General features: G+C 50.3%; 1 protein-coding gene across 1 annotated transcript in view; it reads left to right on the top strand.

Moving 5' to 3' along the window:
- Positions 1 to 26,561, top strand: part of LOC149325765 (ubiquitin conjugation factor E4 B-like) — a 125,686-nt gene that overhangs the window by 90,893 nt on the left and 8,232 nt on the right. The window contains exons 13-16 of the mRNA XM_089562481.1: positions 4,778 to 5,138; positions 14,781 to 14,873; positions 19,178 to 19,492; positions 22,684 to 23,525. Coding sequence (XP_089418607.1) covers positions 4,778 to 5,138; positions 14,781 to 14,873; positions 19,178 to 19,492; positions 22,684 to 23,525 — 1,611 coding nt within the window. The remainder of the gene's footprint in view (positions 1 to 4,777; positions 5,139 to 14,780; positions 14,874 to 19,177; positions 19,493 to 22,683; positions 23,526 to 26,561) is intronic.

The following is a 26,561-nucleotide window of genomic DNA, read 5'->3' as shown; positions in this document are numbered from 1 at the left end:
CCACACTTCAAAATTTTAACACCTAGAGTGAAGAACAATTTTTACTGGCAATTTATACTGGAAGAACAACTTTTACATTCCCAGACTAGCATTCCCTCGAGCAAGAATGGAAACGGCTGTACAAAACTCGCGCCGCAAGCGAAACGTCATTCGCACCGCTCGCGCGTCCTGGCAAAATTATCCCAGGTAGTACTTCCGAGCAGCACTCAGCATCGCGCTTCCATCAAGAATGCTCTCAGCCTCCAACGTATCGGAGTGCCCGAGTTGCGGCGACGGAGTTCGGCACACCACCGAAGATGGCTCAATGCCCCGATTACGGCGGCGTTCCGTTCCCATCAATGCGCAAGCAGTCAGAATAGCAAGAAAAGACGGCAGTCCTAGATGCCGAGCGTTAACGGCAGTAATCCTCCACGGGTGCGCGCAATAAGCTTAGCGTTATCACACGCTAAAGGCGCCCTTCCCATTGAAGTAAGTACACACTTCCGCCCCATCGAGTCCCCGCGCTGCCGCTGAATTTTTCGCGCCTCCGCCGGTAATATGATGGCTTGCTTGAAAGCTGCCGAGAACGGTCGCTCATGTTCCGTACTGGGTGAAGCGACAGCGCGGTAGGGCTGCGTCTTTATCTTCGCATCTGTCCTATCTGGTAATCTTTTCCGCAACTCTAACGGGAAAAAAAATCGAGAGGCGGTGGAGCGGGCGCGGCTTCGGTGCTTATCTGATCTTCCAGCCAGCGTCCGCCGCAGCGGACTCGGTTGTTGCGTCGTGTGACGCGCGTTTTTTTTTTTTCGTTTTTCTTTCTTTCCTCTTATCTTTGAACTCTCCTCTATCTGCACGTGGCAGCGGTGGTGGCTCGGCTAGAGCCAAGTCGGCAGGCCCGTACACTTTCCTTTTCATCCTTCGCTTATGGCAGCCTTAGTGCGGAGGCTCGGAGACGGCCAGAACGCAGGATCTTCCACAAGAGCACGTCGCCCTCACCTTTATTTCGTTTATAGCTGGGTTCGCACCCCGACCTGGTTGTGATTCGTGTATTGACTGACCCCCGAGCGTTGAAAGCGCGATAAAAAAAAGCCATCTATGCGGCAATACTCGGAACTGAAACCACATAAAGCAAGCGGGCAAGCGCCCCAGAAACACTATTCGCGCGAGGCGAATACTTCGAAATTTCGAATACCGAGAATTCGGTTCGAAGCGAATATCGAATACCGTGCTATTCGATCGAATGTTCGAAATTATCGAATATTCGCACACCCCTAGTAAAAACCTTGTATGCAACAAACAATAAGCTGATCGGTTTGTAATTCTTCAAGTCCTTGACGTCTCCCTGCTTATGAATAAGGATAATGTTAGCGTTCTTCCAAGCTCTAGGTACTCTCGAGGTCACAAGGCATTGCGTATACAGGGTGGCTAGTTTTTCTAGGTCAATCTCTTCTCCATCCTTCAACAAATCTGCTGTCACCCGTTCCTCACCAGCTGCTTCCCCACTTCAAATCATCTCAATGATTTGAATATTTTATTTATTTTTGTTTGTTTCTAGAAACCCCTTAAGGCCCTCACTATGAGGTTATTACATAGGATTTTGGCAGAAATGCAAACATGAAAAACTGAACAATTAACGAAACTAGAAAAGCAGAATTGTTGAACAAGTAACAAGTACGAAAATTTGGCGAACAACGACGTGGAAAAAGAACAAAATGTCAACAAATAAACAGTAAGGGACATAAAAATCGAACACATTAATGTGAACAGAACAGAGCTAGAAGAATTACACATTTTGCTTTTTGAAAGTTCACGAAACACTGTCAGATTAATTTCAGTTGCGATTGTAGAAGGCAGCTGATTCTAGTCAATAATAGTTTTGGGAACGAAAGATTTAACAAAACCTGAAGTATGGCATATTGTCACGGAACCAAGGCAAGAGACACCGTTCGCCAGCTGCGCTAACAGAATCAGCCCTCAGGGCGCGTCGGCGGGGAAGCCCCGCAGGCCGAGCTCACGATATGGGCACTGGCGGAAGAGATGGCCGGGCTCTCCACAGTGGAAGCACAAACGCCTTCGGTCGGGGCCACGCCAGACGTCGTCCGCCTTGCGCAGAGGTGGCCGATCATTCGGCAAGTACTGCGCCGGTTGCACGGAAGGTAGCAGGACGTGATGACCAGGAACAAATGACGCAGATGCTGGGGCAGGGCGTCGCAGGGCCTCAGCGTGTGTCGGGCAGTGGAAGTCATTCCGGTAGGGCTGAGGTTTGTCACCCAGCAACGGAGGTCTGATCACTTGCTGCGCCTCCTCGCGGATGACGCTAGCAAGAGAGCCGACCGCTGGCTGCGACGCACCGCAAATCTTCTGGAGCTATGCACGTACAATAGAGAGGACCATGTCCCGTAAGAGATCAGGGTTGTGTCCGAATGCCGGGAAGGACTCTGTCACGGAAGCAGCAAGTACTGGCCTCTCGTATACGGTGGACCGCCTCTGAAGGACCTGCTCCATTGTAACCGCCTCCTTCAAAAACTCAGCGACAGTACCGGGGGGGGTTGCGTACGAGGCCAGCGAAGAGTTGCTCTTTGACTCCACGCATTAAGTGGCGGAGCTTTTTGTCTTCTGACATAGCAGGGTCAGCTCTCCGGAACATCCGCGTCATGTCTTCAACATACATACTGACAGTCTCATTGGGCATCTGTATACGGGACTGCAGAGCCCGCTGAGCTCGTTCCTGACGATCCGCGCTGGTGTATGTCTCGAGCAGACGACGGCGGAGCTCATGCCATGATGTTAGAACTTCTTCACGATTCTCGTACCACGTACGAGCGCCGTCTTCCAGACTGAAGAAGACATTCCGAAGTTTTGCGGCATCGTCCCACTGATTGAAAGATGCGGCGCGTTCGAACTGCATGAGCCAGTCTTCCACGGCCCTTCCACGGCAATATGATGTGTTTGATTGAAAGAGTGGTCACGGCATAGGATTACTACTGACAGTGAACGAAAGAAGTCGGCACGAAGCAATGGATGATGGTAAATGTTGTTAAAAAGTGTTAAGCGAGCAAGTTTGTGATGATGGAAAAAGTTATCAAGTCCAGCACAAGCTTGCAGTGCCATGACACTAGTGAAACGTGTGTAATCTGAAGAAATGAAACAAGCAGCATGGTTTTGCAGGGATTCGATGTTACCGGTGAGGCAGGATTGGTCCCATATGGCTGAAGTGTACTTCATTTTAGGTCGAATTACGGCAGTACAGGTAAGTTTTCGCAACTGCATAGGATCATATCAAAGGTTACATTTCAGGAGGTCATGATAATGGTTAGCGGCTACTAGAATCAAGTCAGTGTGGTAGTTCGAGGTTAAGTCTGACTTTAGGTTAACTCCTAATTCGTTAAGAGTGTACGTAAAGAATTTTTGTATGTATGTAAGAATTTCTTGCAAAAGAGACGAGCTTTGTCTTAGAGTGGTTTAGGGTCATTAGTCAGGATGAACAGCAAGTGTTAATTGAACCGAGGTCAGTTTGCAAGGATTGGGCGGTCGGTGTCTGTTTTAATGGCTCGGTACACAATGCAGTCATCCGCTAACAATCTAATTTGTGAAGAAATGCAATTTGGTGAATCATTAATAAATAATAGAGAGAGCAGAGCACACTCCCACATGCTCTGAACGCGAGATGTGAGGCAGTGTTTAATCCTTGCTAGAAGCTGAGGGTGAATATTGAGATGCATTAACTTGAGAAGTGGTCTGTGAGGGGGGACCTGATCAATGCCTTGGAAAAATCGAGAAACAAAGCATCGACCTGAATCCTGGTGTGTATGAAAGTAATCAAGTTGTTGGTAGATTGAGCGAGCTGAGTGTCACAAGAAAACTCCTTGTGAAAACTGTGCTGCTGTTTAAAAATAATGTTGTGCTTTTCGAGGTAATTAACGAGTTGATTGTACATGACATATTCAACGAGCTTGGAGATAGTTTAAAAGGGTGGACACTTGGCCTTGTTGATTCATGTTACGAGGGTAAAAGTGTAGCACAAAAAAAAAACAAGGACTCAGAAAGACCGACACGCAAAAACAAAAAAGTAGCTCATCTTTTTTGCGCTACGCTTTTACCCTTATAGTTTAAAGCATCCGTGGGGAGGCCAGATTTGAAAATGGGTATGACTTTAGCTACATGCTGGTTGTGAGGCATAAAGCCAGATGATAATGCCAGATGGAAAAAAGTGAAGATACAACTGGTGGGCATGTGGGAAGTGGACACAGTGCTTGGCTTGTTAAAATTGATTGTAGAGGTTTAGCGCTTGTTCCTCAGTTTCGTGCTGTCCGCAGCACAGACCTTGGTGGCACGTCAAGATGTAGCGTACCATGTTTGTTTTGGGGAATATGCTGGCTGTGGTGGCTCACCCAGTGAACTTGGCAGTGTGCCAATACACTGCTGCATCCAGCCGTGCCAGCTGGTGCAGGTATGTGTAGAAGATGATGTGGAAGGGCGTGGCGCACCAGGCAAAGTGATGCGTGTTGTGTGCATGGCCACTGGGGCTACTCCGCCAAACTACCCGAGCGATTCGGTGGCATCAATGGGGCGAAGTTTTGCCACAGGCGAGCATCTTGAATAAACAGCGCGAGTGACGGTTAAGCACAAGAGACAAGGGAACGGACGACACAGCGCTGTATTGTCGGTTTCCTTGTCTCCTGTGCTTGTTGTCATCCGCACTGTTCATTCAAGAAGCCCGCCAAAACGTGTTAACACAGGTGAGCGTATGTGCACGGGAGAGAGGCAGTAAGCCGACCACCACCACCGCTCCTTGCAGGGCAGCAGTTCGGCAGTGGCGGGGAGGAGGCCAACTTCTCGACGGAGTGCCTCTTCCTGGCGCTGCAGGGTGCCCACCTGGGGCTGGCGCCGGCCGTGGCGCGCTATGGCCGCCGCCTGCGGGTGCTGCGGGAGCTGCAGCGGCTGGCCCAGGAGCTGGCCACCGCGCAGCCCCTGTGGGAGAGCAGCCCCCTGGCGGGCCGCAACCGCCGCCTGCTCGCCAAGTGGCGCACCCAGGCCCGACGGGTGGCCCAGGGCAAGCTGTGCGCGGACGCAGGCCTCCTGGACCCCCTGCTGCTAAGCCGCTCCCTCGGCCTGTACAACCGGGCGGCCGCCGTCTTCCTGGGCGTGCTGCAGCAGGCGTGAGTGTTGTGTCACCCCGCCATCATCATCATCATCAGCCTGACTGCACCCACTGCAGGGCAAAGACCTCTCCCCCCATGTCTCTCCAACTGACCCTGTCCTTCTGGGAAAAAAAAACAGCACTAAGACGAAGGACAAAGAAAAGAGGACAACAGGATCGGCGCTGACTATCAACTGAAAGCTTTATTAGAAACAACATGCAGTATGTGTACTCCTTCAACAACCAAGAGTGCATGGCAACACCAAACGCTATACAGGGTCTGTTCTGAAAGTAGTAGGACTGGTTTTTTCCTGGGCGAACGGGCAGACGAGAGGTCGTCTGCGCGTGCAGGATCGTTGAAGGGGGATATTGGGAATGCTGGGGAAAATGGGCAGTCGGCTCCCGGCCGTTGAAGAGAGGAGGTCGCTTGTACTGTGAACCCCTGTCGAAACGTCTCGTCACGTAGAATCATCGAGCGTTTACTGGATCAGCGATACGCGATCAAATTTTGAGTAAATCTTGGTAAAACGGGCAAATAGACTCACAACATGATTAAGGAGGCCTACAGTGACACTTCCATGGGTAGATCAGGTGTTTTTTGAGTGGCACAAGCTGTTCCGAGAAGGTAAGGAAAGAGTGGAGGAAGACGACCGCTCCAGACGCCCTTCGACCAGCAGGACCAAAGAAAATGTGTAGCGAGTGAAATATTTACTGAACAGTGATCGTAGAATGAGTATCAGAATGATTGCTAATGACTTGAGCATTCCTCAAACCTAAGTTTTTGAGATCGTGACAGAAAACTTATCCATGAGGAAAGCGTGCATGAAGTTGGTGCCGGGAGTGTTGTCAGAGGAGGAAAAGGCCAACCGGTAGGATCTTGTTCATCATGTGAATGAGGACCCCGACGTTTTGCCCAGCACAAGGTGGCAACGATGCCTCAGCCCCCCTACAGCCTCGACTTGGCCCCGCCAGACTTTGTTCTATTCCCGAGAATAAAATCGACGCTCGAGGGGAAACATCACGGATCGGTAGAGGTGGTTCAACAGGCCGTGACAAGGGAGCTAAACAGCATTCCGGTCCAGGCGTCCCTGGAGGTGTACGAAAACTGTAAAACTCATTGGCAGCAGCGTGTAGGTGCGGAAGGTTGCTACCTTGAAAAATTGTAATCGTTTGTTGAATAAATTTTGTTTAAAAAAATGAGTCCTACTACTTTCAGAACAGACCATGTATAGTGATACATCAATCACCTGGATCAAGATACTGCAGTTCATGAACTGTTAGAGAGGAGGTGCTCATGCACGAGTCACTGTTTTCGTGGATATGAAACGCTTCACTGATTTCCCTTGTTAGTTTGTCTTTGTGCTTGTACAGGTTCCTAGTTTCATTAAAAATGGGGTACATCTAGGATCCTGAAACTAGGATCCTGAAACTAGGATCTAGGAAACTAGGAAAATGAAACTAGGATCCTGTACAAGCACAAAGATAAACTAACGAGGGAAACCAGTGAAGCATTTCATATCCACAAAAACAGTGACTCGTGCGTGAGCACCCTCTCTGTAACAGTTCATGACTGTGCACTAAAGTATCTTGATCCAGGTGATTGATGCATCACTATGGCATTTGGTGTTGCCATGCAAGAGCGGTTGTCAATGGAGCATATATTGCGTGTTGCTTCTAATAAAGCTTTCACTTGATAGTCAGTGCCGGTCCTGTTGTCCTCTTTCTTTGTCCCTCGTCTCAGCGCTGTTTATTTTTCCAGAAGTATGGACCAACTAGCTCAACCCTCCATTTTATTGAACCCTGTCTTTCGCCAGTTGCAGCCACCGTATCCCCGCAAACTTCTTAGTCTCATCCGCCCACCTAACTTTCTGCCGCCCCCTGCTACACTTGCCTTCTCTTGGAATCCACTCCGTTACCCTTAAAGGGACACTGAGGAGAAATTGAAGTTGTCTTGCATCGACAGAATACCAGCTCCTGATTACAAAAACGCCATTCATACTGACAACAAAGCTCTTGTAACGTAGAAAAGAGCAAGAACCAAAATACAGGTATCGCCGCCACAGGCCAAACTCGCAAGTACAAGCTTCATGACGTCATAGGACAAAACAGTGTTGCTAGAACCAATAGTTCTAGAAACACTGGGACACGAGAAGCCACGAATCACTGAGGCGCAGCAAATGCATGCGCAAATCTTCTTGACGTCGCCAGATGGCGCCACGTACCCGATAGCTACGCGTGCTCCTGCAGCGCCGGGACCAATCAGCGCCTGATCACAGCGGTATGCGGGCTCCCGGTATTCCGCTAACGGTAACAAGGTACACGGTATGCTAAAGGTGTCTATTTGCGAGAACTTCGTTGACGACTTCGAGAACGGGATCCATTGTAACGCTGGCAAGACGCGGTGCAAACGTAAACGAAGCGACGGCCGCAATAGCCGATAGATGCCTTCAACGTGCGGCCGGCGTTAGCTTTCTTTTCGGCTGCTGCTGGGCTGCACTGCTGGCCGTCAGAAATCACGGAGTCTGCGTTACATCATGTGCACGTCATGTTTCATGTCACTTAGTCCTCTGTCGTCATAGGAGAATCCCATGTTTGAATCAGAGCGGCGGGAAAAACTTTTCCAACTTCGAATCCAAATTTCTTAAAAATAAATGCATCTTTCGCTGCCGGCCAAGTGGCAACAAAGCCATGAAATGCCGAACTATCGGATTTTGCTATAAAAAAATTATTAATAGAGCTCTCCTCAGTGTCCCTTTAAGGACCAGCGGTTATCTTGCCTTCGCATTACATGCCCTGCCCAAGCCCATTTCTTCCTCTTGATCTCAACTAGGATGTCATTAACACTCGTTTGTTCTCTCACCCACTCCGCCCGCTTCTGCCCTCTTAACGTTACACCTGTGATTTTTGTTTCCATAGCTCTTTCTGTTCTTTAAATTTCCTTGCCGCTTCCCCAGTGATACAGTTTAACTGGCATGCACTTTCCCGCATGTAAGTGGTAGTTTATAGACCACTCCTCAAGCGCACTGCACGTAGGGCACGGTGTGCTTTTTTTTCCACACCCCCTTGTTCCTCTCCGAAGAAGATACAGGGGCGCAGTTTGAGAAGAAGCTTCACTGGAGTGCACACAATGAGTGGCATCCCAAACCTGTTCGCAGCCTTCTTATGCGATGCTTTGTGTGGGTGGGGGGAAACTTCCGGTTGCAAGGTTCTGCCAGTTTCCCTTGTCTTTGGGTTCGTTGTGTGTGCCTTTGCGTTTTTCAGGGAAGGGGGCGGGGGCTTAGCAACCAGCTGTCATTACTGACAAAGGGTGACAAAAGACTCCTCAAAAATAAGGACACCACCTCCGTCAGAAGACTTCGTCTCTGTTTTGAGCTAGCAATGGATGTTTTTGAGGTGTTTGGATGAAAGGCCCATTCAAACCGGCTCTCCATGGGGGAAGGAGCATCTCCTTGTCCGTCCATCCCAGAAATCGCGGCCACCGCATCCTCTGCCTTCGCTGACATCTTACGACCTTTGCATAGCAGAATGCTCCTCTTGCAGTGTCATGAATGCACATGTGCAGGCCAGTCATGTTATCATCAGAGGAATTGCAGCATCAGTTATGGTGCATCTGAAACTTCAAGCAATGTTGCACACTGGGATGTATGCCTCGGTGCCACGCAATATTGTTTGTGTCCGAACAATCTGTCTGCAGTTAAAATCAGCGGCTCTTTGGCTTATTGCTGTTTGAACTTTGTCTGATGCAAGTTTAAAACCATTTATCTTTATTTCAGTCCCCTAGTGAATTCTGCAAACCCTGTATTTCAGTGTGTACTAACAAAATGCCTCTTTTTTCTTTCACTACTACATTTCCAGGCACAAACTATTCGCTTCGAACTAAGCATTCATCAATCGCACATGACCCTGCCCTGCCCTGGCCTTCTTTGAGCACGTTATCTGCCCGTGTTTGTGCTGAGTGTCGCAGGCAGTTAGCATCGTTTATTAGCTACCAGCTGAATGTAGCAAAATTCTGTGCACATAAAACAAATCTGGTGGTTGCGGCACAAGCAGATACGGCATGCGTGATTTCATGATTAAATAACAAGGGTAGCCCTTAGTTATGGGTGGGTACAGCAGGAACAACAAAGCGCAAACGCAGAAAGAAACACACAGAACGAGAACGAAGCTGACTGTCAACTAAAAATTTATTGGAAAACCCGCACTTTTTGTTTCCTTGTCATAATTATCTTGCTTTTCATCTCCCGTGGGGTTCATTCAAGAAAGGAATTTCTTTTCTTGATAAAGCTATAAATTTCCAATAAATTTTTAGTTGACAGTCAGCTGTGCCCTTGTTCTGTGTGTTTCTTTCTGCGTCTGGATTTTCTTGGTCCTGCTGTACCCACCCAAAAGTATGAACCAACTAGCTCAGTTTTCTACTCTTTTAAAGTCCTTAGTAAAACACGTTGTGGGGCCAGTTGGTGATGCAATTTCTTGTCTTCATATTTAAACAGCGCTACATTTTCAGACGAATATGCAGATAGACCTAACAGGATGGGCGCTCTCATGTCTATCTGTGTATTCGTCTGAAAATCTAGCGCTGTTTAATTTTGAAGGGCAGTCCTGTGCCAGTGGAAATTGGCACAAACCGGGAAAACCGGGTTGTCATGTCTGGCATCCAAGAACTGGGCGGCATAGACGTAGCATCGAAGAAACGTTTATTCCTGCTACTTGGCAGGAAGTCAACAGGTTACATACTGAGCGCGGTGGGCCCGTGCGAGCGGTCTTTTAAAGCCAGCACGGGCTACCCGATAAGAGATAGCCGGGCAGTGAGCATGCGCAGACAGTACGCGATAACACGCGTGCTTGGTTTCGCGCGCACACAACATCTCCTTCCTCCTAATGAGCGCAAAGTCCTTTTGCTACATTATACAATGCAACTAATGCTATGGCTGATATCTATCAGGAGGTCGCCGGTCCCTCTGTGGATAGCGTCGCTCCCCTGGAGGGTCGTTCGTTGCCGCAGGGGCCGCAGCTGGAAGTGGCTCGTTGGCGCTCTCAGGATCCCCGAAATCTGGAATAAAATCTTCCATGATGCTCTGCTTTGAGCTGTCGATGCTGAGCAGTAGCTGGTCTTGATGACGACGCCAAATGAGCACCCCACGATTCGTCTTAACTCGAACCTTGAATGAAACGGGGCCAGACTGCTGAATGATAGTGCCAGGGACCCATTTCTCAGGACCTCTGTAATTCCTCACGAGGACCACATCGTTGATGTTGAAAAGTCGCTCACGTGCCTTGCGTCGCACCATATCGGAGAGCTGTTGCTGAGCCACTCTTCCCCCGACAGAAGGCTTGACTGCGTCGAGTCTCGTGCGCAGTCGTCTACCTATGAAAAGGTTTGCTGGAGTTTCTCTTGTAGTCGCATGCGGCGTGTTGCGGTACGTCATCAGGAACGTCTGTAAGGTTGCCTGCAAGGAGTCTTGGGGTCGTCCTTTCCGCAACGCAGATTTCATTGTCTGTACAAATCTCTCCGCAAGGCCATTCGTGCTTGGATGGTACGCTGCACTCACGATATGACGACCACCGAAGCCTTTGACGAAGCTCTTGAATTCTTCGGAAACGAACTGTGGTCCATTGTCGGTCACGATGGTCTCGGGTACGCCAAAACGCGAGAAGAGGTCTTGGAGACACTGAATTGTGTGGTACGCCGTAGTCTTCTGCATGACATAAACTTCCGGCCATTTTGAGTGTGCGTCCACAGCAACGAGGAACATTTTGTCTTTCATGGGTCCAGCAAAGTCCAAGTGAACTCTTTGCCACGGCGAAGTCGGCCATGACCATGGATGAAGCGGAGCCGGTGCTGGTTCATTCCGTTGCTGTTGACACTCTTCACATTTCTTCACGTGTTGCTCTAGGTCCGCGTCGATACCAGGCCACCAGACTTAGCTCCTCGCGAGTTCTTTGCATCTTACGATACCGGGATGACCCTGATGAAGTTCCTCAAGCAAGAAGGCTCGGTGTTTTGGAGGCACGACTACTCTCATGCCGTACATTAAACACCCTTGATGAACTGTGAGCTCCAAACGCTTGTCGAAGAAAAGTTTCAACTCCTTCTCAGCAACATGCGACGGCCAGCCAGCACTTGTGAAGTTCAGTACCTTGCTTAGTAAAGGATCACGCCTCGTTTCACGAGCGATGTCTTGGCCTGTGACAGGCAGCGTTTCCAAACGAAGCGAATAAAAAGTTTCGCTTTCTTCTGCCGATTGCTTTTCGCTGCTGTCGAGCGGCAAGCGCGATAAACAGTCTACTTCCGCATTATCGGTAGATTTCTTGAATTCAAGAGCATAGTTGTAGGCTGACAGCGTCAGCGCCCAACGCTGCATGCGGGCAGCTGCCATCGCGGGAATGCCTGTTTTCGGGCCGAAAATTGTTTGCAGTGGTTTATGGTCAGTCACAAGCGTGAAGAACCTTCCGTAGACGTAGAAGTGAAACTTCTTTACGCCGAATACGAGGGCAAGGGCTTCTTTCTCGATCTGACTGTAGTTCTTTTCGGCACTTGACAATGTGCGGGATGCGTAGGCAACCGGTCGAACTGATCCATTTATCATTTTCTGCGAAAGAACTGCGCCTATGCCGTACTGAGATGCGTCGCAGGCAAGTTGAAGCGGTCGCTTCGGATCATAATGGGCGAGAACTGGAGGGGAAGCCATAGCTGCTTTTATCTCCGTGAAAGCAAGCTGGCATGACGCATCCCACGTCCACTCTGTTGTTTGCTTTAGCAGCCTGTACAACGGCTGTGCCAAAGTCGAGAGACGCTGAACAAACTTGCCGTAATAATTGACCATCCCAAGGAATGACTGCAGTTGCTGCTTGTCTTTTGGAGCAGGCGCATTTAGCAGTGCCAATACCTTTTCAGGCGATGCGCAAACACCCTCGGCGTTGATGACGTGGCCCAGATAACGGAGCTCTCGTTGAAAGAACGAGCACTTATCGCGCCGGATGCGCACACCGCGTTCCTGCAACCTTGACAAGACGGCTTCCAAGTTACGGAAATGCTCTTGCTTGGTCTTGCCTGTGACCAGGATGTCGTCAAGGTAGCAACTGACTCCTTGCAACCCTTTCAGCATGTTGTCCATAATTCTTTGAAATATGCTTGGGGCGGACGAAATGCCGAAAGCCAGACGGTTCATAGTATACAAGCCCTTATGCGTGTTTATCGTCAGTAGTTTCCAGGAGCTTTCCGCCATAACTACCTGCTGGTAGGCCCTACTCAGGTCGATCTTCGAAAATTCCTCTCCTCCTGCAAGCGCTGCTAGAAGGTCATCTATCCGAGGTAGCGGGTAGCGGTCTACTTCCAGACAGGGATTGACGGTGGTTTTATAATCGCCACACAGTAGGAGGCTTCCATCCCTCTTCACTACCGGTACCAAGGGCGTTGCGTATTCGCTTGTAGCAACAGGCGTTATGATGCCAAACTTCTCCATTTTCACAAGTTCCGCTTCTACTGCACCTTGCAGAGCAAAGGGAACGCCTCTTGCCTTTACAAACTTCGGCTGTGACCCTTTGCGAAGGACAAGCTCGGCCTGCTCTTCCGTGATGGTACCTAGCTCATCCTTGAAAAGTTCGGAATGGCTGTCTAGCATGGCTTCCAGCTTTTCTTGCCAGTGCTTTGACATTTCTCGAGAGAGACCAAGGTGATTCAAAAAAACTAGGTTCTTCGAATCCAAACGAATATCTTGCAACCATTCTCTGCCGAGGAGTGCCGGTCCTGTAGTGTCCACGACGTACAGGGGAAGCTCCACGCTCTGGTCGTTGTGGTGCACGACGACTTTCGCCAGACCCTTCGGTTTTACCATAGCCCCAGTATACGTGCGCAGCTTTAACGATGCTGGCTGAAGTCGCTTACGTGGAAACAGCCTCTGGAATTCGCGCCATGATATAACGGATACGGCTGCGCCGGTGTCAAGCTCCATCGTGAGTAGGACACCGTCAACGTTCACGGGTACAGTAAACGGGTCTGCGTTGACTGATCGAAGTGGGACAGACGACTCCTTTCGGACGGACGTGAGCCTCTTCACACGTTTCCGAGGCTTTGCCTCCCTAGCTTTCTTTCCTTTCCTGCAGGCGCGTTGAATATGCCCTTTTCGGTTACAATTATAACATGTATCGCCGATATGAGGGCATGCTTCGCTAGAATGATTCGGTGACCCGCAACGGAAGCAGCTTGGCGACATCACAGACTGCTTTTCGCCTGGAACCTTATTCACTTCGTACGCCGGGGATACGCTGTTATGCGTGAACGCCGCGCTTTTCGTTGCAGTTTCGATGGCAAGAGCTTTATCTACGGCCTTCTGAAAGGTTAGCTTCTTGTCTTCTGTGAATAATACACGCTGAATGTCCTCGCGGAGCAGGCCGCAAACGAAACAGTCCCGCAGCGCTTCATCCAAGAAACTTCCAAATTCGCAACTCTGCACCAGCCTTCGAAGTTCCGCGACAAATTCTGTAATGGACTCACCGCTTCGCTGTGACCGCTTGTAAAATTTCGCACGCTCTGCGATGACGGACGACTGCGGCGCCAGGTGATCGCTCAGGAGTTTCAGAAGACTGTCAAACTCTCGTGACGACGGTGCGTCCGGTGCCGTCAGCGACTTGAGCAGCGCGTAGGTCTTCGCGCCGATGAGACTTAGGAGAGCAGGAACCTTCTTTGCTACTGGAACATCGTTGACCAAAAGATAGGCTTCCAACCTTTCCTCGTACGAGCGCCAGTCACTCGTTGTCTCGTCGAAAGGTTCAATGTGGCCGATGTGATTCATGACTCACTTGGAAGTTTCGGCTGCTGTGATGCCAGTTTCAGGAATTTCACCGCAGGGAAATCTTCGTGGCAGGAAGCTTTTACACAGAGGCCAGGTTCTTCACACTGCGAATTCCGTATGGCGGTCATCCCATCCTCGTCGCCAATATGTCATGTCTGGCATCCAAGAACTGGGCGGCGTAGACGTAGCATCGAAGGAACGTTTATTCCTGCTACTTGGCAGGAAGTCAACAGGTTACATACTGAGCGCGGTGGGCCCGTGCGAGCGGTCTTTTAAAGCAAGCACGGGCTACCCGATAAGAGATAGCCGGGCAGTGAGCATGCGCAGACAGTACGCGATAACACGCGTGCTTGGTTTCGCGCGCACACAACACGGGTCACATCCAAAAACTAGGAAAAAACTGCAAGGGGAAATTATCGAGGCCTACAATATACTGAAGCAGGGAAATGCATGCATCAGCACTGCTGCAAAAAGAGCTGCCACCCCGGGGGGCTGATAATCTCTGCTGATTTCCAGCGCGCTCCTGTTGCTGTTGTCCCATTTATGGTTCTTTTTGCACTCTGTATATCTTTCCACACTACCCACACGTATGTACTCATACTAGTATGATGAGCAATGAACCCTCAGTTGTTAGTCAGTGCTGTGTCGTCCGTTTCCTTGTCCCCTGTGCCTGTCGTCATTCGCGCTGTTTATTCATGAAGGAAATGGGAAGCGTGTGTGGTGTCAGGCGACCCTGTGCTGCTGCCGTGATGCCGTTTCTGTGGGACTCGCTTGTGAAGACCCCACTTTTGCAGTGAGGTGACAAAGGGGCACAAATGCATGTGGCTTCCTTCTCCCCCCCCCCCCCCCCCCCCCCCCTGTTTTTCCAGGGCCCCAGCAGAGGAGGGGCTGCCCCGGCTGTTTGCTGCCTACCCGGAGTGGTACATCGAGGACATGGCGGACTTCCTGCTCTTCGTCATCCAGTGGGTGTGCCTTCCTCCTGCATGCTCATGGGAGGGGTTGCCTGCCACTCCCAGTTCTGGCCAAGGAGACCCTTGCCTCCACCCGCAGAAGAAGTTGTGTGTGTAGAGCAAGCCCATGAGGGTAAAAGCGTAGTGCAGAAGAGACCAAGAAAGACAGACAGCGCTAGTCTGCAACAATGGTTTATTCCACAAAGGAAGGATGGTTTTATATACCGGCTTATCACACATCCACCATCAAGCCATGCGTTAGCAAAGTGCATCAGCCAGAGCTCCCTTGGCAGCAGCCAAAGGGTTAAGGGTTGGAAGGGTTACTCACATAGGGAAATCCATTCAGCTTCAATGATTTCACATGTTAAGCTGTTTGTGTGCACTTTTAAAACCACACATTTTTTTCAGGAGCGGTATGCAATGACAAAAATGGCAGTGGGATGACAAACCCTTGCTGTCCATGTCCTTTACATCACACCCATGCTCCTATCATTCAGGCCTCTTTGTACCTACACATTTCTTGCCTCAGAAAAGAGGTGTCTGATATGCGACATTTTCAGTGCAATTAACAAATTTATTCTTATGCTTCTTTGTACAGCCAACTGCCTTTTTCGGTTCTGTCAAATTTTTCATGCACAGAGGACTGAACTTTTTAGGGGCTAAAAAAAGCCACTCTATGTCCCAAAAATTGCGCTATTTATTATTATTTTTTTTTAGATTATAGGACAGCCAATCAAATTAAGGAATAACAACAAGTTTTCTTTCTGATGCATAGCCTCATGTTAAAGTGGATGCTTGGCCAAGTTGGTGCAACATTTTCCTGAGTAACAGCGCTAAAGGAAGACATATAGACGGGTGCTGCTATGTCTTCCTTCAGTCCTTGTCCAAGTTACCGTACTTGCTCGCATAATAGCAGCATATGTGCTGGGTTTATTCACCACGCTCCCGGCAGAGCCTTGTGCCATTTCAGTCGGCTCACTCAAAGGTAGTGAAGAAGTGTGTCAAAGTGTGCATGAAAGCCGCATTGCACAGGTCTTGCGTGCATCAAACCCAGGTGAGCTGTCACGCACTAGTTTAAAGGTTAACTGCCACAGAATACTCTTTGAAGTTTCTATCTAATGAAGCAGAGTCATTGATCGCAGAACAGAAAATTTAGAAGAATGTTTGCACCAACGCTGATCAGTCAGCAAAGAGAAAGACCGCTTGTATCCCGTGTGTACGCAAGATTTCGCTCAATCGGAAGAAGGCTGTGCGCACAGCTGGCTTGAGATTGCTTTTCTTCGGCAGGAATGAATTAAGCGGGATGTGCAAGCAAGTCAACCAAGAAAAAGGGAGGAGAAAAAAAGCACCGGAAAAAGTTAACTGCTGCTGTGGTGTTGCTTACAAGATACCTTTGTCATGTGGCCGGTACTATACCAGTGAGACAGGCCGCTGTATCAATGACTGTCTACACAAGCATGTGAAAGATATAGAAAACCAGTCATGCAAAGTTAGCGTGGTCATACATTGTATGGACAGCAAGGACAATGAAGCATTTCTTTAAGACCATCATCATCGCTAAATATAAAAACCAGACCCATACAACATACGCAACTACGGTGACACGTGTTAGCCAGCTTGCCGATCTTAGTCTGTGGCACCAATTGATAATATACCCAATTGTGGGCTTTCCCATCATGTTTGAGGCTTTGTGTTTCACTTGCCATGCTGGCTTCCCTGTCTGCAGTAAATAATTTGGTTGTCAGTGTCCTCTCTGTTTAATCGGTTTCCATCAACATGCATCAACCAGCCCTCCCCTGGAATGCTTTTGAGCGTTGGAATTTTAGCGCTGTCGCAAAACACCTTAATCCTGTATGGCTGGCTTTAACTTGAAAGTCATGGAGTTTGCTCAAGCACGGCAAGCATGCAGAAGATTTGATTCAGCAAAGTGGTGAGGATTAAGCATTGGATAAAAGCCGCTCATTCCCTAACGATGCCTTGTTGCGATGTGCAAATTATTTTTTGCACATGGGCCGCTCGGAAAAGTGCGGCCCTGACATACTTTTATACGGTGGACGTATCCGTTGCATCCTTATTTTTGTGGGCAGTCCCCGTTTTTCACAAGCCCTTGGCTTGAACAGGCTGGAATTGCGCTATAGGGGTAATATCTTTATTTTTTCATTTCAGTGAGCTCTCAAACTGCCCCCCTCGCATTGCATGGGGGATGCTGGGAGGAAGTGAGAAATAAGTGCGCTTGGCCTGGCTTTGTGGACAGCTGGTTGAGGCACTTCCACTCGCGTGTGTTTCGTGGGGAATAAGCTGTTTGCTTTGCAGCCACCCTCAGTGTCTCGCACCCAAGGGGCCCATTTGGATAACGCATGTGCGTTGCAGCAAAGTGTGGCCCCAGTGATGCTGCAGAATGCCGACTGGCGTTTGCGGGCAGGGCTTGGTAAACTCAGGAGCCCCGCTGAGTGTCAAACCAGCTGCCCTTCTGATCAGCCACTGCTGTTGCGAGTGTTGACAGGCAGCGTATGTATTGGTGTTGGAAAATTTCCAGCACACACAGGACAGGGACAAAGAAGAGAACACCATAAGCACTGACTCGCAACTAAGCGTTTATTTGCAAACGCCGAAAAATATATGCTAACGGGAAAAACAAAAACATCAGAACTTATACAATCACGCAGGCGCGTCCAGATACAGTAAAAGCTTGTTAATTCGACACTGATGGGACCACGAAAAATTGTCGAATTATCTGAATGTCGAAATAAATGAGCAACAAAAAACAATGTTTGCCGCAACAGGACATACCTTTATTTGGCAAAGAAATCTGTTATCGTCGTCTGCTTTTTCGTGCAAATTTGAGCGACTACGATAGCTAGGTCTAACAGCTGCCAGGTGCTCCGTGGCACACGCACCGTCAAGGATTTGTTCACAAAAGTCCTCCCGCACGCACAAGGCTTCTGCGGCTTCTTTCACCGTGCACTTCGGCATTTGGCACAACTGCTCACAATCGTCACCTTCCGACGAATCGTCGTTGTCAGTGCCTGTCACTTTAATTATTTCATCCTCGGTCAGGTGACAGGACACAAAGACAAGGCGCGCAGGCACTGCGTGCTACCCACTTGAAAGCAGCAGAGTAAACACACTGGCAAAGTGCGCAATTACCAAAAAAGGCGTTGCCTTACGGTTAAATAACTGCGATCATAGGAGCAAGAACATGTGGAAACGACGACACACGCCAAAACGAGACTTGCTGTGGATAGGATTAAGCGGACGACACCAACACGACTGCTGCGACACAACAAAACACAAAGAAAGACGACGGCCGCTTTGGCTGCTGCTAACCTAGCTTCCCTTGCCCTCTCTCATGCTGCTGATGACGATGACCATACGGATGGCCTATCAGCCGTACAGCAGCACCGCTCGTGGCAGTGTTTTTTTTCTTTTTGCTCTCAGTGCACTGACTTAGCGGGCTGCGGGGTGAAGTCAAATTAACCAAATTAACCAATTAACCAAATTAACCAAATTAAGTCAAATTAAATTGGCAAAGCATTGCCTGTCCTGCAGTCACTGTCGGCCACGGCTTAATGAGATCAGAGTTCTGGGCAAAAGTCGAGATTCAGTTGCACGGGAAGTGATGGAAGCGTATTTCATAAAGAAAAGAGGACAAGCATGTATCAGTGATTCTTCGGTTGCACTGTACAATAGTGAGGTAGCCTTTCTGGATAAGACGATGTAAGTTCAGACCTTGGTATGCTTCTGATTGCTACATCATGTATAATCTCGATGCGCATGCTCAAAGTGCATTCTATTTTTCTTCCTTTAAATATGTGCCTTGTATTTTGAATAAAATCAGTTGTAAGTTTGCGCTCGTCCCGTAACCTGTCTTGTGTGTGTGTGTTTCGCGCAACTGCCATGTCTGAAGTATTCAACCAACTAGCCCGACAACACGTTCTACTTAATCAAATTAACCGACGCACGGCAAAATTTGTTTGAATTAACGAGAATTTCTACCCATAGACTCCTGTGTATAATTGTAGGGACCTCGCATGCGTGTTGAATTATCCGATTTGAATCAACGGGGGTTGAATTAACGAGCTCTCACTATACGAAAATTCCTGTTCATGCAGGACAACAGAGGGGTCACTAACACATGTAGGCTGGTCTTTGTAGATGTGATAGGCTTCTGATACCTCCCTTGTCAGTGGACAAGACACACACACAGCAGTGCCTGTCCCCCTTCTTGTCCCTGTTTGTGGAGTGCACAATATTTCCGCTCCCCTGTGAGCAACCAGCTTGGCCAAAAGTCTTGAGACCTGGGTGGCCCCCCCCAGGTACCAGCCCCAGGCGGTGGAGGCAGCCGAGGCCCCCCTGGTGGAGCTCCTGGCGTGGCTGCTGTGTGGGGCCGAGCGACTGGGCAAGCCCTACCTGAGCGCCAAGCTGGTGGAGGTGCTCTTCTGTGCCACCGTGGCTGCTGGAGGGGGGCAGGGCAGCAGCAGTGGCTCCTCCTCTTCCCTGGCCACTCGCCTGCTGGCCCTGCCCTGCACCCAGCGGCTGGGGCCCGCCCTCATGCGCTTCTACACCGACGTCGAGTCCACGGGCGCGGCCTCCGAGTTCTACGACAAGTTCACCATCCGCTACCACATCAGGTCAGCCCCCTCTGGTGGTGGATGGAACAAATTTTTCCGAGAACCATATATTGCTGATTGAAGTTGACTCCAAATGTGACCACCCCCCCTAACTCGCAACCTCCTGCTCTGGGCAGAAAAGAAAAAGCCTCACTCTTAATCCACACTGTGTCACCCAAGCGCTCGCCAACCACGGCAGGCCTTGCTCTGCGGGAACAAAGGAACGATACTCTGGCTGACACAAAGAAGGTATTTATTGCTACAACAACAATGACGCCGGCTTGCAACAAATCGTGCTGAGGAATCGAGGACGTCCGACTCACCAGCACAATTACGAGCGAACGTTCGCCCACACTAGGGCAAGAGGGAAGCTGCGAGGCCGGACGGGACGAGATGCAGGAGAACATGTTTCCACACGAGGTCGGCCGCCAGCGAAGAGCACAGCCTTGCGCGGGAACGTCCATGCGCTTCCCTGGTCCAGAGCAGAAGAGGAGCGGCTCTCCCCCGCGTGCGCGCAGCAAAACGCCATCCGTGGCGCTGGTGTCGCTGCGACGCAAGCGCCCTCCCCTGTTAGTTAGAGTAACACAACTGAGAAGAGTGTGTTGCGGGGGAGCTAACCACAGTTGGGGTGCATTGCAGGAAAGCGAAGCACGCGGGGGGGGGGGGGGGGGGGGGGCCTTTCTTTTGACACATTGATACATTCTCTTGATACATACTATCTCTTGATACATTTTGTTTACCTAGTAAACAAAATATATCCAGAGATAGTATCGAAGATAATGCCCATGCCTGATTGATTACCAGGAGTTATTCCCTATGAAATATACAGGGGCCAGTTTGAATTTACAAGCCTTTTCTGCGCAACCAGCTCAGCTCTTCTGCAAAGGACCCCCGCCGCGGTGGCTCAGTGGTTACGGCGCTCGGCTGCTGACCCGAAAGACGTGGGCTCAATCCCAGCTGCGGCGGCTGAATTTCAATGGAGGCGAAATTCTAGAGGCCTGTGTACTGTGCGATGTCAGTGCACATTAAAGAACCCCAGGTGGTCGAAATTTCCGGAGCCCTCCACTACGGCGTCCCTCATAGCCCGAGTCACTTTGCGATGATGAACCCCAATAAACCAAATCTTCTGCAAAGGGCAAGAATGAGAGGCAGAAGCCCAACCACAGTTTATCTTTTGCCTGCCAACTTTGTATTGTTGTGCACTGCACCTTTCTGGGTGTGGTGTGCTGCTCTGAACCATCAGTCAGTCGAGCACTAGGTCTTGGGAGGATCTTGGTGCTAATCACACGGCGTCTGCCACTTGATCAAGCAGACTGTTTTACTTTATGCAGTTAATTCACGTCGGGCGCACTTCGTATCATTCATACTTTCAATGCATTGTATTTCGTTAACACGTTTTGGTGGGCTAGTTGGTTAAGCATCTTGAATAAACAGCGCAAACGACGACAAGCACAAGAGACAAGGAAGCGGACAACACTGCGCTGACTAACAACTGAGGGTTTATTGCTGATCATACAGGTACAGTTGAACCTCGATATAACGAAGTCCTACTTGCAGCCGAAAATTTCGTTACATCGCGAATTTCGTTACGTCGAGGTTCCCATGTTTCAGCTGTCAAAATAAAGTATAACTGGTTCAGGAGCACTGCTTGTTGATGGGAACTTGTAAATCACTTATTGAGGAAATACACAAGAAAATCGAGTAATAGTATCGCTAACAAGGGCACCGGATGTTTTTTTCTACATCAGGAGCATAATGAGTGATAGCAAACACCGCGACGGCATCATTTTTCTCCGTGTGCGCATAGCAAAAGAACGAGCGCAGCGCCTAGTACTGAAAGCCGCCACAAGATGTCGCTACTGGTATCATCATCATCAGCATTGAACATTTGCAGCCGGGGACGCATCAGAGAAAAATAAAGAAAAATGTTCGCATCGCTCACGCCGGCGCGGTGGGATTGTGCTCGCGGCGCGGTTATACTCCGACGTAGCGCGTGCGCGCGCGGCACGGCGACGTCACGTCCGCGAAACAGCGGCGCCCGATCGCCAGCGTGTTCGGCGGCTACCGGCGCGCTCTGACGGCGCCCGGCGCGGAATGCAGCCGGCTGCATTTCGCGCAGGCCGCGCCGAGAGCGCGCCGAAGCCATGCAGCCGGCTGCATTCGCGCGGGCCGCGCCGAGAGCGCGCCGAAGCCGCCCACCCAGAATGCACCGCGCGCACCTCCCACGCCACGCCTCCCCTCTACCCCCTTCGCCACTCGCCTCCTCTGCCAGGGCACGTTTTTTTTTTTTTTCGCCGCTCACCCGTTTTAAAGGTACGACCACACTAGCTCCACGAGTTTGTCAACACTGATGACTTTTTTTTGTTGTTGTCTACGAGGACATCGCACACAAAAAAAAAAACAACGAACGGACGCTGCAAGAAAATTCCGGTTTACGCTTTCACGTTCAGAGTCTACAGCTCGCCAGTTGGGTCATGGCGCGGCGCGTCTTGAAACTTCCATGCCGCGGGCTTTGTATGCACACGACAGATGGCGCGGCGGTACGTTCTCGCACACTGCCGGCAAAATTGGCGCGTAAAAGGGCAAATACAAACTGCGTTTCGTCTCGGCTAAACTTTTAGCTCTCATTCGATTGTCAAGGTAGCTCCTGGCACATGCATGCGATGCGCAAGGACTTCGTTACATCGAAAGTGCGGAGCAAAATTACTTCGTTAAATCGCGAAAAAAAATACATGGTTTTCAATGGGGAAGTGATTGGGAAATGAAAAAAATGCGTTACATCGCGAATTTCGTTACATTGAGGTTCGTTACATCGAGGTTCGACTGTATAAATAAATACATGCTGGTAGTGTGGAAAGAACAGCAACAGGAGCACGCTAGAAATCAGCAGAGGTTATCAGCCCCCGGAGTGACAGCTCTTTTTGCAGTAGTGTTAGCGAAGGAATGCTGATGTATGCATTTCCCTGCTTCCATATGTTGTAGGCCTCGATAATTTTCCTTGTAGTTTTTTTCCGGTTTTTGGCAATGACTATAGTTTATACTTGTATGATCAGCAATAAACCCTCAGTTCAGCGCTGTGTCGTCCGTTTCCTTGTCTCTTGTGCTTGTTGTCGTTTGCGCTGTTTATTCAAGATGCATTTTATTTGGAGGATTGGTCGGGTTGCGGCATAAGAAAGTGGTCCCGTAGACATAAGAGGGACGACCCCCTGCAGTGTGCTGCTCAAGGCCCTGTGGGAGCGGCCCCGGCACCGGGATGCCATCCTGGAGGAGGCGTCCCAGGCGGGCCGCCAGTTTGTGCGCTTTGTCAACATGCTCATGAACGACACCACCTTCCTGCTGGACGAGTCCCTGGAGAGCCTCAAGCGGCTCCACCAGGCGGCCACCACCGAGTGGGGCAGCCTGCCGGCGGCCGAGCAGCAGGGCCGCCGCCGGCAGCTGGCCCTGGACGAGCGCCAGTGCCGCTCCTACCTGACGCTCGCCCGGGAGACGGTCGACACGCTCCACTACCTGACGGCCCACGTGCCGGAGCCCTTCCTGCGGCCCGAGCTGGTCGACCGGCTGGCCGCCATGCTCAACTCGAACCTGGGCCAGCTGTGTGGGCCCCGCTGCAAGGACCTCAAGGTGGCCCAGCCCGAGAAGTACGGCTGGGAGCCCCGGCGGCTGCTGGACCAGCTGACGGATGTCTACCTCCACCTGGACTACCCTCAGTTCCTGGCGGCTGTGGCGCGCGACGAGCGCTCCTACCGGGCCCAGCTGTTCACCGATGCAGCGGCGCGAATGCGTCGCGCGTGCGTCAAGCCGCAGCCGCGGCTGGAACAGTTTGAGCGGCTGGCGGCGCGTGTGGCGGCAGCGGCTGAGCAGGCACGCCGACAAGTGGACTACGCGGATGCGCCGGATGAGTTCCGGGATCCCCTCATGGACACGCTCATGGAGGAGCCTGTGGTGCTGCCCAGCGGCCACGTGGTGGACAAGGCGACTATTGTGCGCCACCTGCTCAACTCCAGCACCGACCCCTTCAACCGGCAGCCACTCACCGAGGACATGCTGCGGCCAGGTATATCGTTCACTGCCGGGCTGCTCTGGGTGTAGTATCAACATGTATGCTGCGCCTTGCAGTCAAATTTTGGGACCATATAAATTACTTACACAACTTCTCAACAAGGAGAAAAAGCACTGATTTTGATCTTGAGCATTTTGCACAGCTTATGAAGATGCAATTTCATGGTTTCGGTCTCTCCACGTGATCATAGCGGAGAGCGTAAATGTTTACCATATTTACTTGCATAATGATCGCACTTTTTTTTTCAAAAGATTGAAGCAAATTTAGGGGTGCGATCATTAGGCGGGGTAAATTAAAAAAAAATAATAATTTTGACCACCGAAAACGCAAACAAGTCCCAGGCTGACAACCCTTATCACACAGGCGCGCTACCTGCGGTTACACCGCTAACCGCGGTTATCGCGAACCGATCTCGGCGATGTCGGCTTACGGCTTTAACCGAGAAGATAGAGTGCGAAAAGTGCAAGAGCTGGCCCACTTCAAGAACGTACTTTCTTCGCACTAAATCATGTTCCAAGAGCAACAACGCATCAAAATAGGCAGTGTGTATAGTGCTGCATGACGGCGCTTTTATGTGGTCTTCGGTCTCGTCCGATAGCGCGGCTACAGCATACTGCAGCAACGTCCCGTGGCACTCAAGCTACGCATTTTACCGCCGTTACGCTGAAAAATGTCCGGTCCCTGCCGCATCGTTGATGTACTTAGGTACTTAGGTGACACGTTCGCAACACTCGGAGCACTGGATTTCGTGCGCTTACCGCAATGGTGCCACCCGCGAGCGCGGCGGACGATGGCGCTCTGTACTCCCTAGTCGTCACTAGGCCTAACTTGTTTCGTATCGAAGCCACAGTGGACGGCGCTTTTGAACTGACCAACGCTATAATGAATGTTCTGCTTATAGTGCTGCCTTACTGACAACCTAATTAAAAGAAATATATACGATTGATTTCAGCGATGCCTTAGCAGCGGAGCTGGTGTGCAAGCGCTGCAATGGCTGCAGCTGCTATGCGGCTGCGAACGTAAAACTAGCTTGTATTGTAGTTATTACTCCTACCAGCAACTCGGTACAGGCCAGCAATCCTCAAAGAGTGTTCATTTTTGACGTTCCCGTTTCCCGGAGCTTATTATTAACGAGAACAATAAAGTTTAGCCGGATCACCACGTCACTTCGTTGCACCGCAACCCAGAACGGTGGCAAGCCTTGCGACAACGGTGAACCGTGATTCGAGATTACCGCAGATAAGTTTGGTATCCGCGATTAAGCATAACCGCATTTAGACTGTCCGTGTGACCGCAGGTCAGCCAACAGGCGGCTGCCGCTGCAATGCTGACAGAGCAAGATGGTCATCTGCACGTGCCATCTGTCAGACAGATAAGCAAGTACGATCATCATCGGCTAGACTCGACATCGTCGACAAATTGCAGCAGCAAGTTCGGAGTGCGATCATTACGCAGGGAATAAAAAAACAAAATTCGGGGGTGCGATCATTACGCGAGTGCGATCATTATGCCAGTAAATACACTACTCTACTATCGTGGATTAGCAGAAAGACGACAACTAGGCGTGTGATTCCTCGTCAATCAGGATATAGCTGGCAACATCGAGGAGTTTTATAGTATTAACGAGAGGGTGGCAGCTATTATAATTAGGATTAATAAGGTACAGTAAAACCTCATTAATACGTACCCGCTTACCAAGTAGTTGCGGTTAAAATGTAGTTGTGTGAATTCCCCGGCGTAGCCACCATTGAAACCAATGTATTGGCTGACCGCTTAAAACATAGTAGCCCATGAACTGCCTACCGCTTAATGCGTACTTGCCGTCGTGGTTTGGCTGGTGCCATGCTATTACGCAAAACGTTTTCCGCCTTTCCAAAGAGCATTGTCAACGTGCAAACCGCTGGCGATTCAACACTGCGGCCATTTCGGCCATGTCCCGACGAGCGCGGCGATGTCCATGTCAGTGGGGAGCCCGAGAAGCATTGGCCGCTTCTGCGTTCTTGCGCGCGAATGCATCGTCGCCAGCCCTATCGCAGTAACCATCACCGTCACCCCCCCACTCTACCCATGTCATGTGATCTCGCTACACCTCGAGGAAACCTCGCTGCGCGCGTGACGTGTTGTGGATGTGTTGCAGTTAGGCGAAGCGCGTCTTTGTTCCGTGTGCACGCGAACGGTGGGCACCATGCCGAAGCCTACGCGACCGAAGTATCGCGTGCTAACAGTTAAGGAGAAGTTGGACATTATTCGTTCAATTGAAAATGGAACTACGAAAAGTGCACAAGCGCATGCGTGGGACTTGCCGTTAACAACGGTCTGCGGCATTTGGAATGCTCGGGAGAAGTTGAAAAGCGGGGCCCTATTGAATATGAAGAGGTGCCGCTTGAGGGGATCAGCTTTTCCGGAAGTGGAAGAAGCTTTAGTGCTGTGGTTGAAAAAAGCAAGGTCAGAAAACCTGCCTGTCACCGGACCTCTCCTCGCCGAAAAAGCGGAAGTGTTTGCGGCCCAGCTCAACTGCAAAGACTTTTCGTGCAGTAACGGTTGGTTGGCCCGTTTTAAAGCACGCTACAGCATAAGTTCGAGGGTGGTGTGCGGAGAGGCAGCACACGCGGACAAAGAGGGTGCCGAAGAATGGCAGAATGGGTTACTTCAACAAGAGCTGACCAGCTACGCCGCAGAAGACGTTTTCAACTTGGACGAGTCGGCGCTTTTTTACCGACTTCTGCCCAACAGGACGCTGGCGTTCAAGGGGGAACACTGCACCGGTGGCAAGCTTTCAAAAGAAAGAGTATCAGTTGCTTTTGCGGTCAACATGACCGGGAGCCAGAAGCTGCCACTCCTCGTCATTGGAAGATACGCCAATCCAAGGTGCTTTAAAGGCGGTCGATTGCCCTCGGGCGTTATTTACAGGAGCAACCAGAAAGCCTGGATGACTGCCAAGCTTTTTGAAGAGTACATCCGGCTTTTGGATCGGCGTTTCATGGCAGAAAAAAGAAAAATCCTGCTCGTGCTTGACAACGCGTCCTGCCA

This window comes from Amblyomma mixtum, chromosome 10, assembly GCF_055824585.1.
Source record: "Amblyomma mixtum isolate Tamu chromosome 10, ASM5582458v1, whole genome shotgun sequence".
Taxonomy (NCBI): domain Eukaryota; kingdom Metazoa; phylum Arthropoda; class Arachnida; order Ixodida; family Ixodidae; genus Amblyomma; species Amblyomma mixtum.
This window is presented reverse-complemented; position numbering and strand designations above follow the sequence as displayed.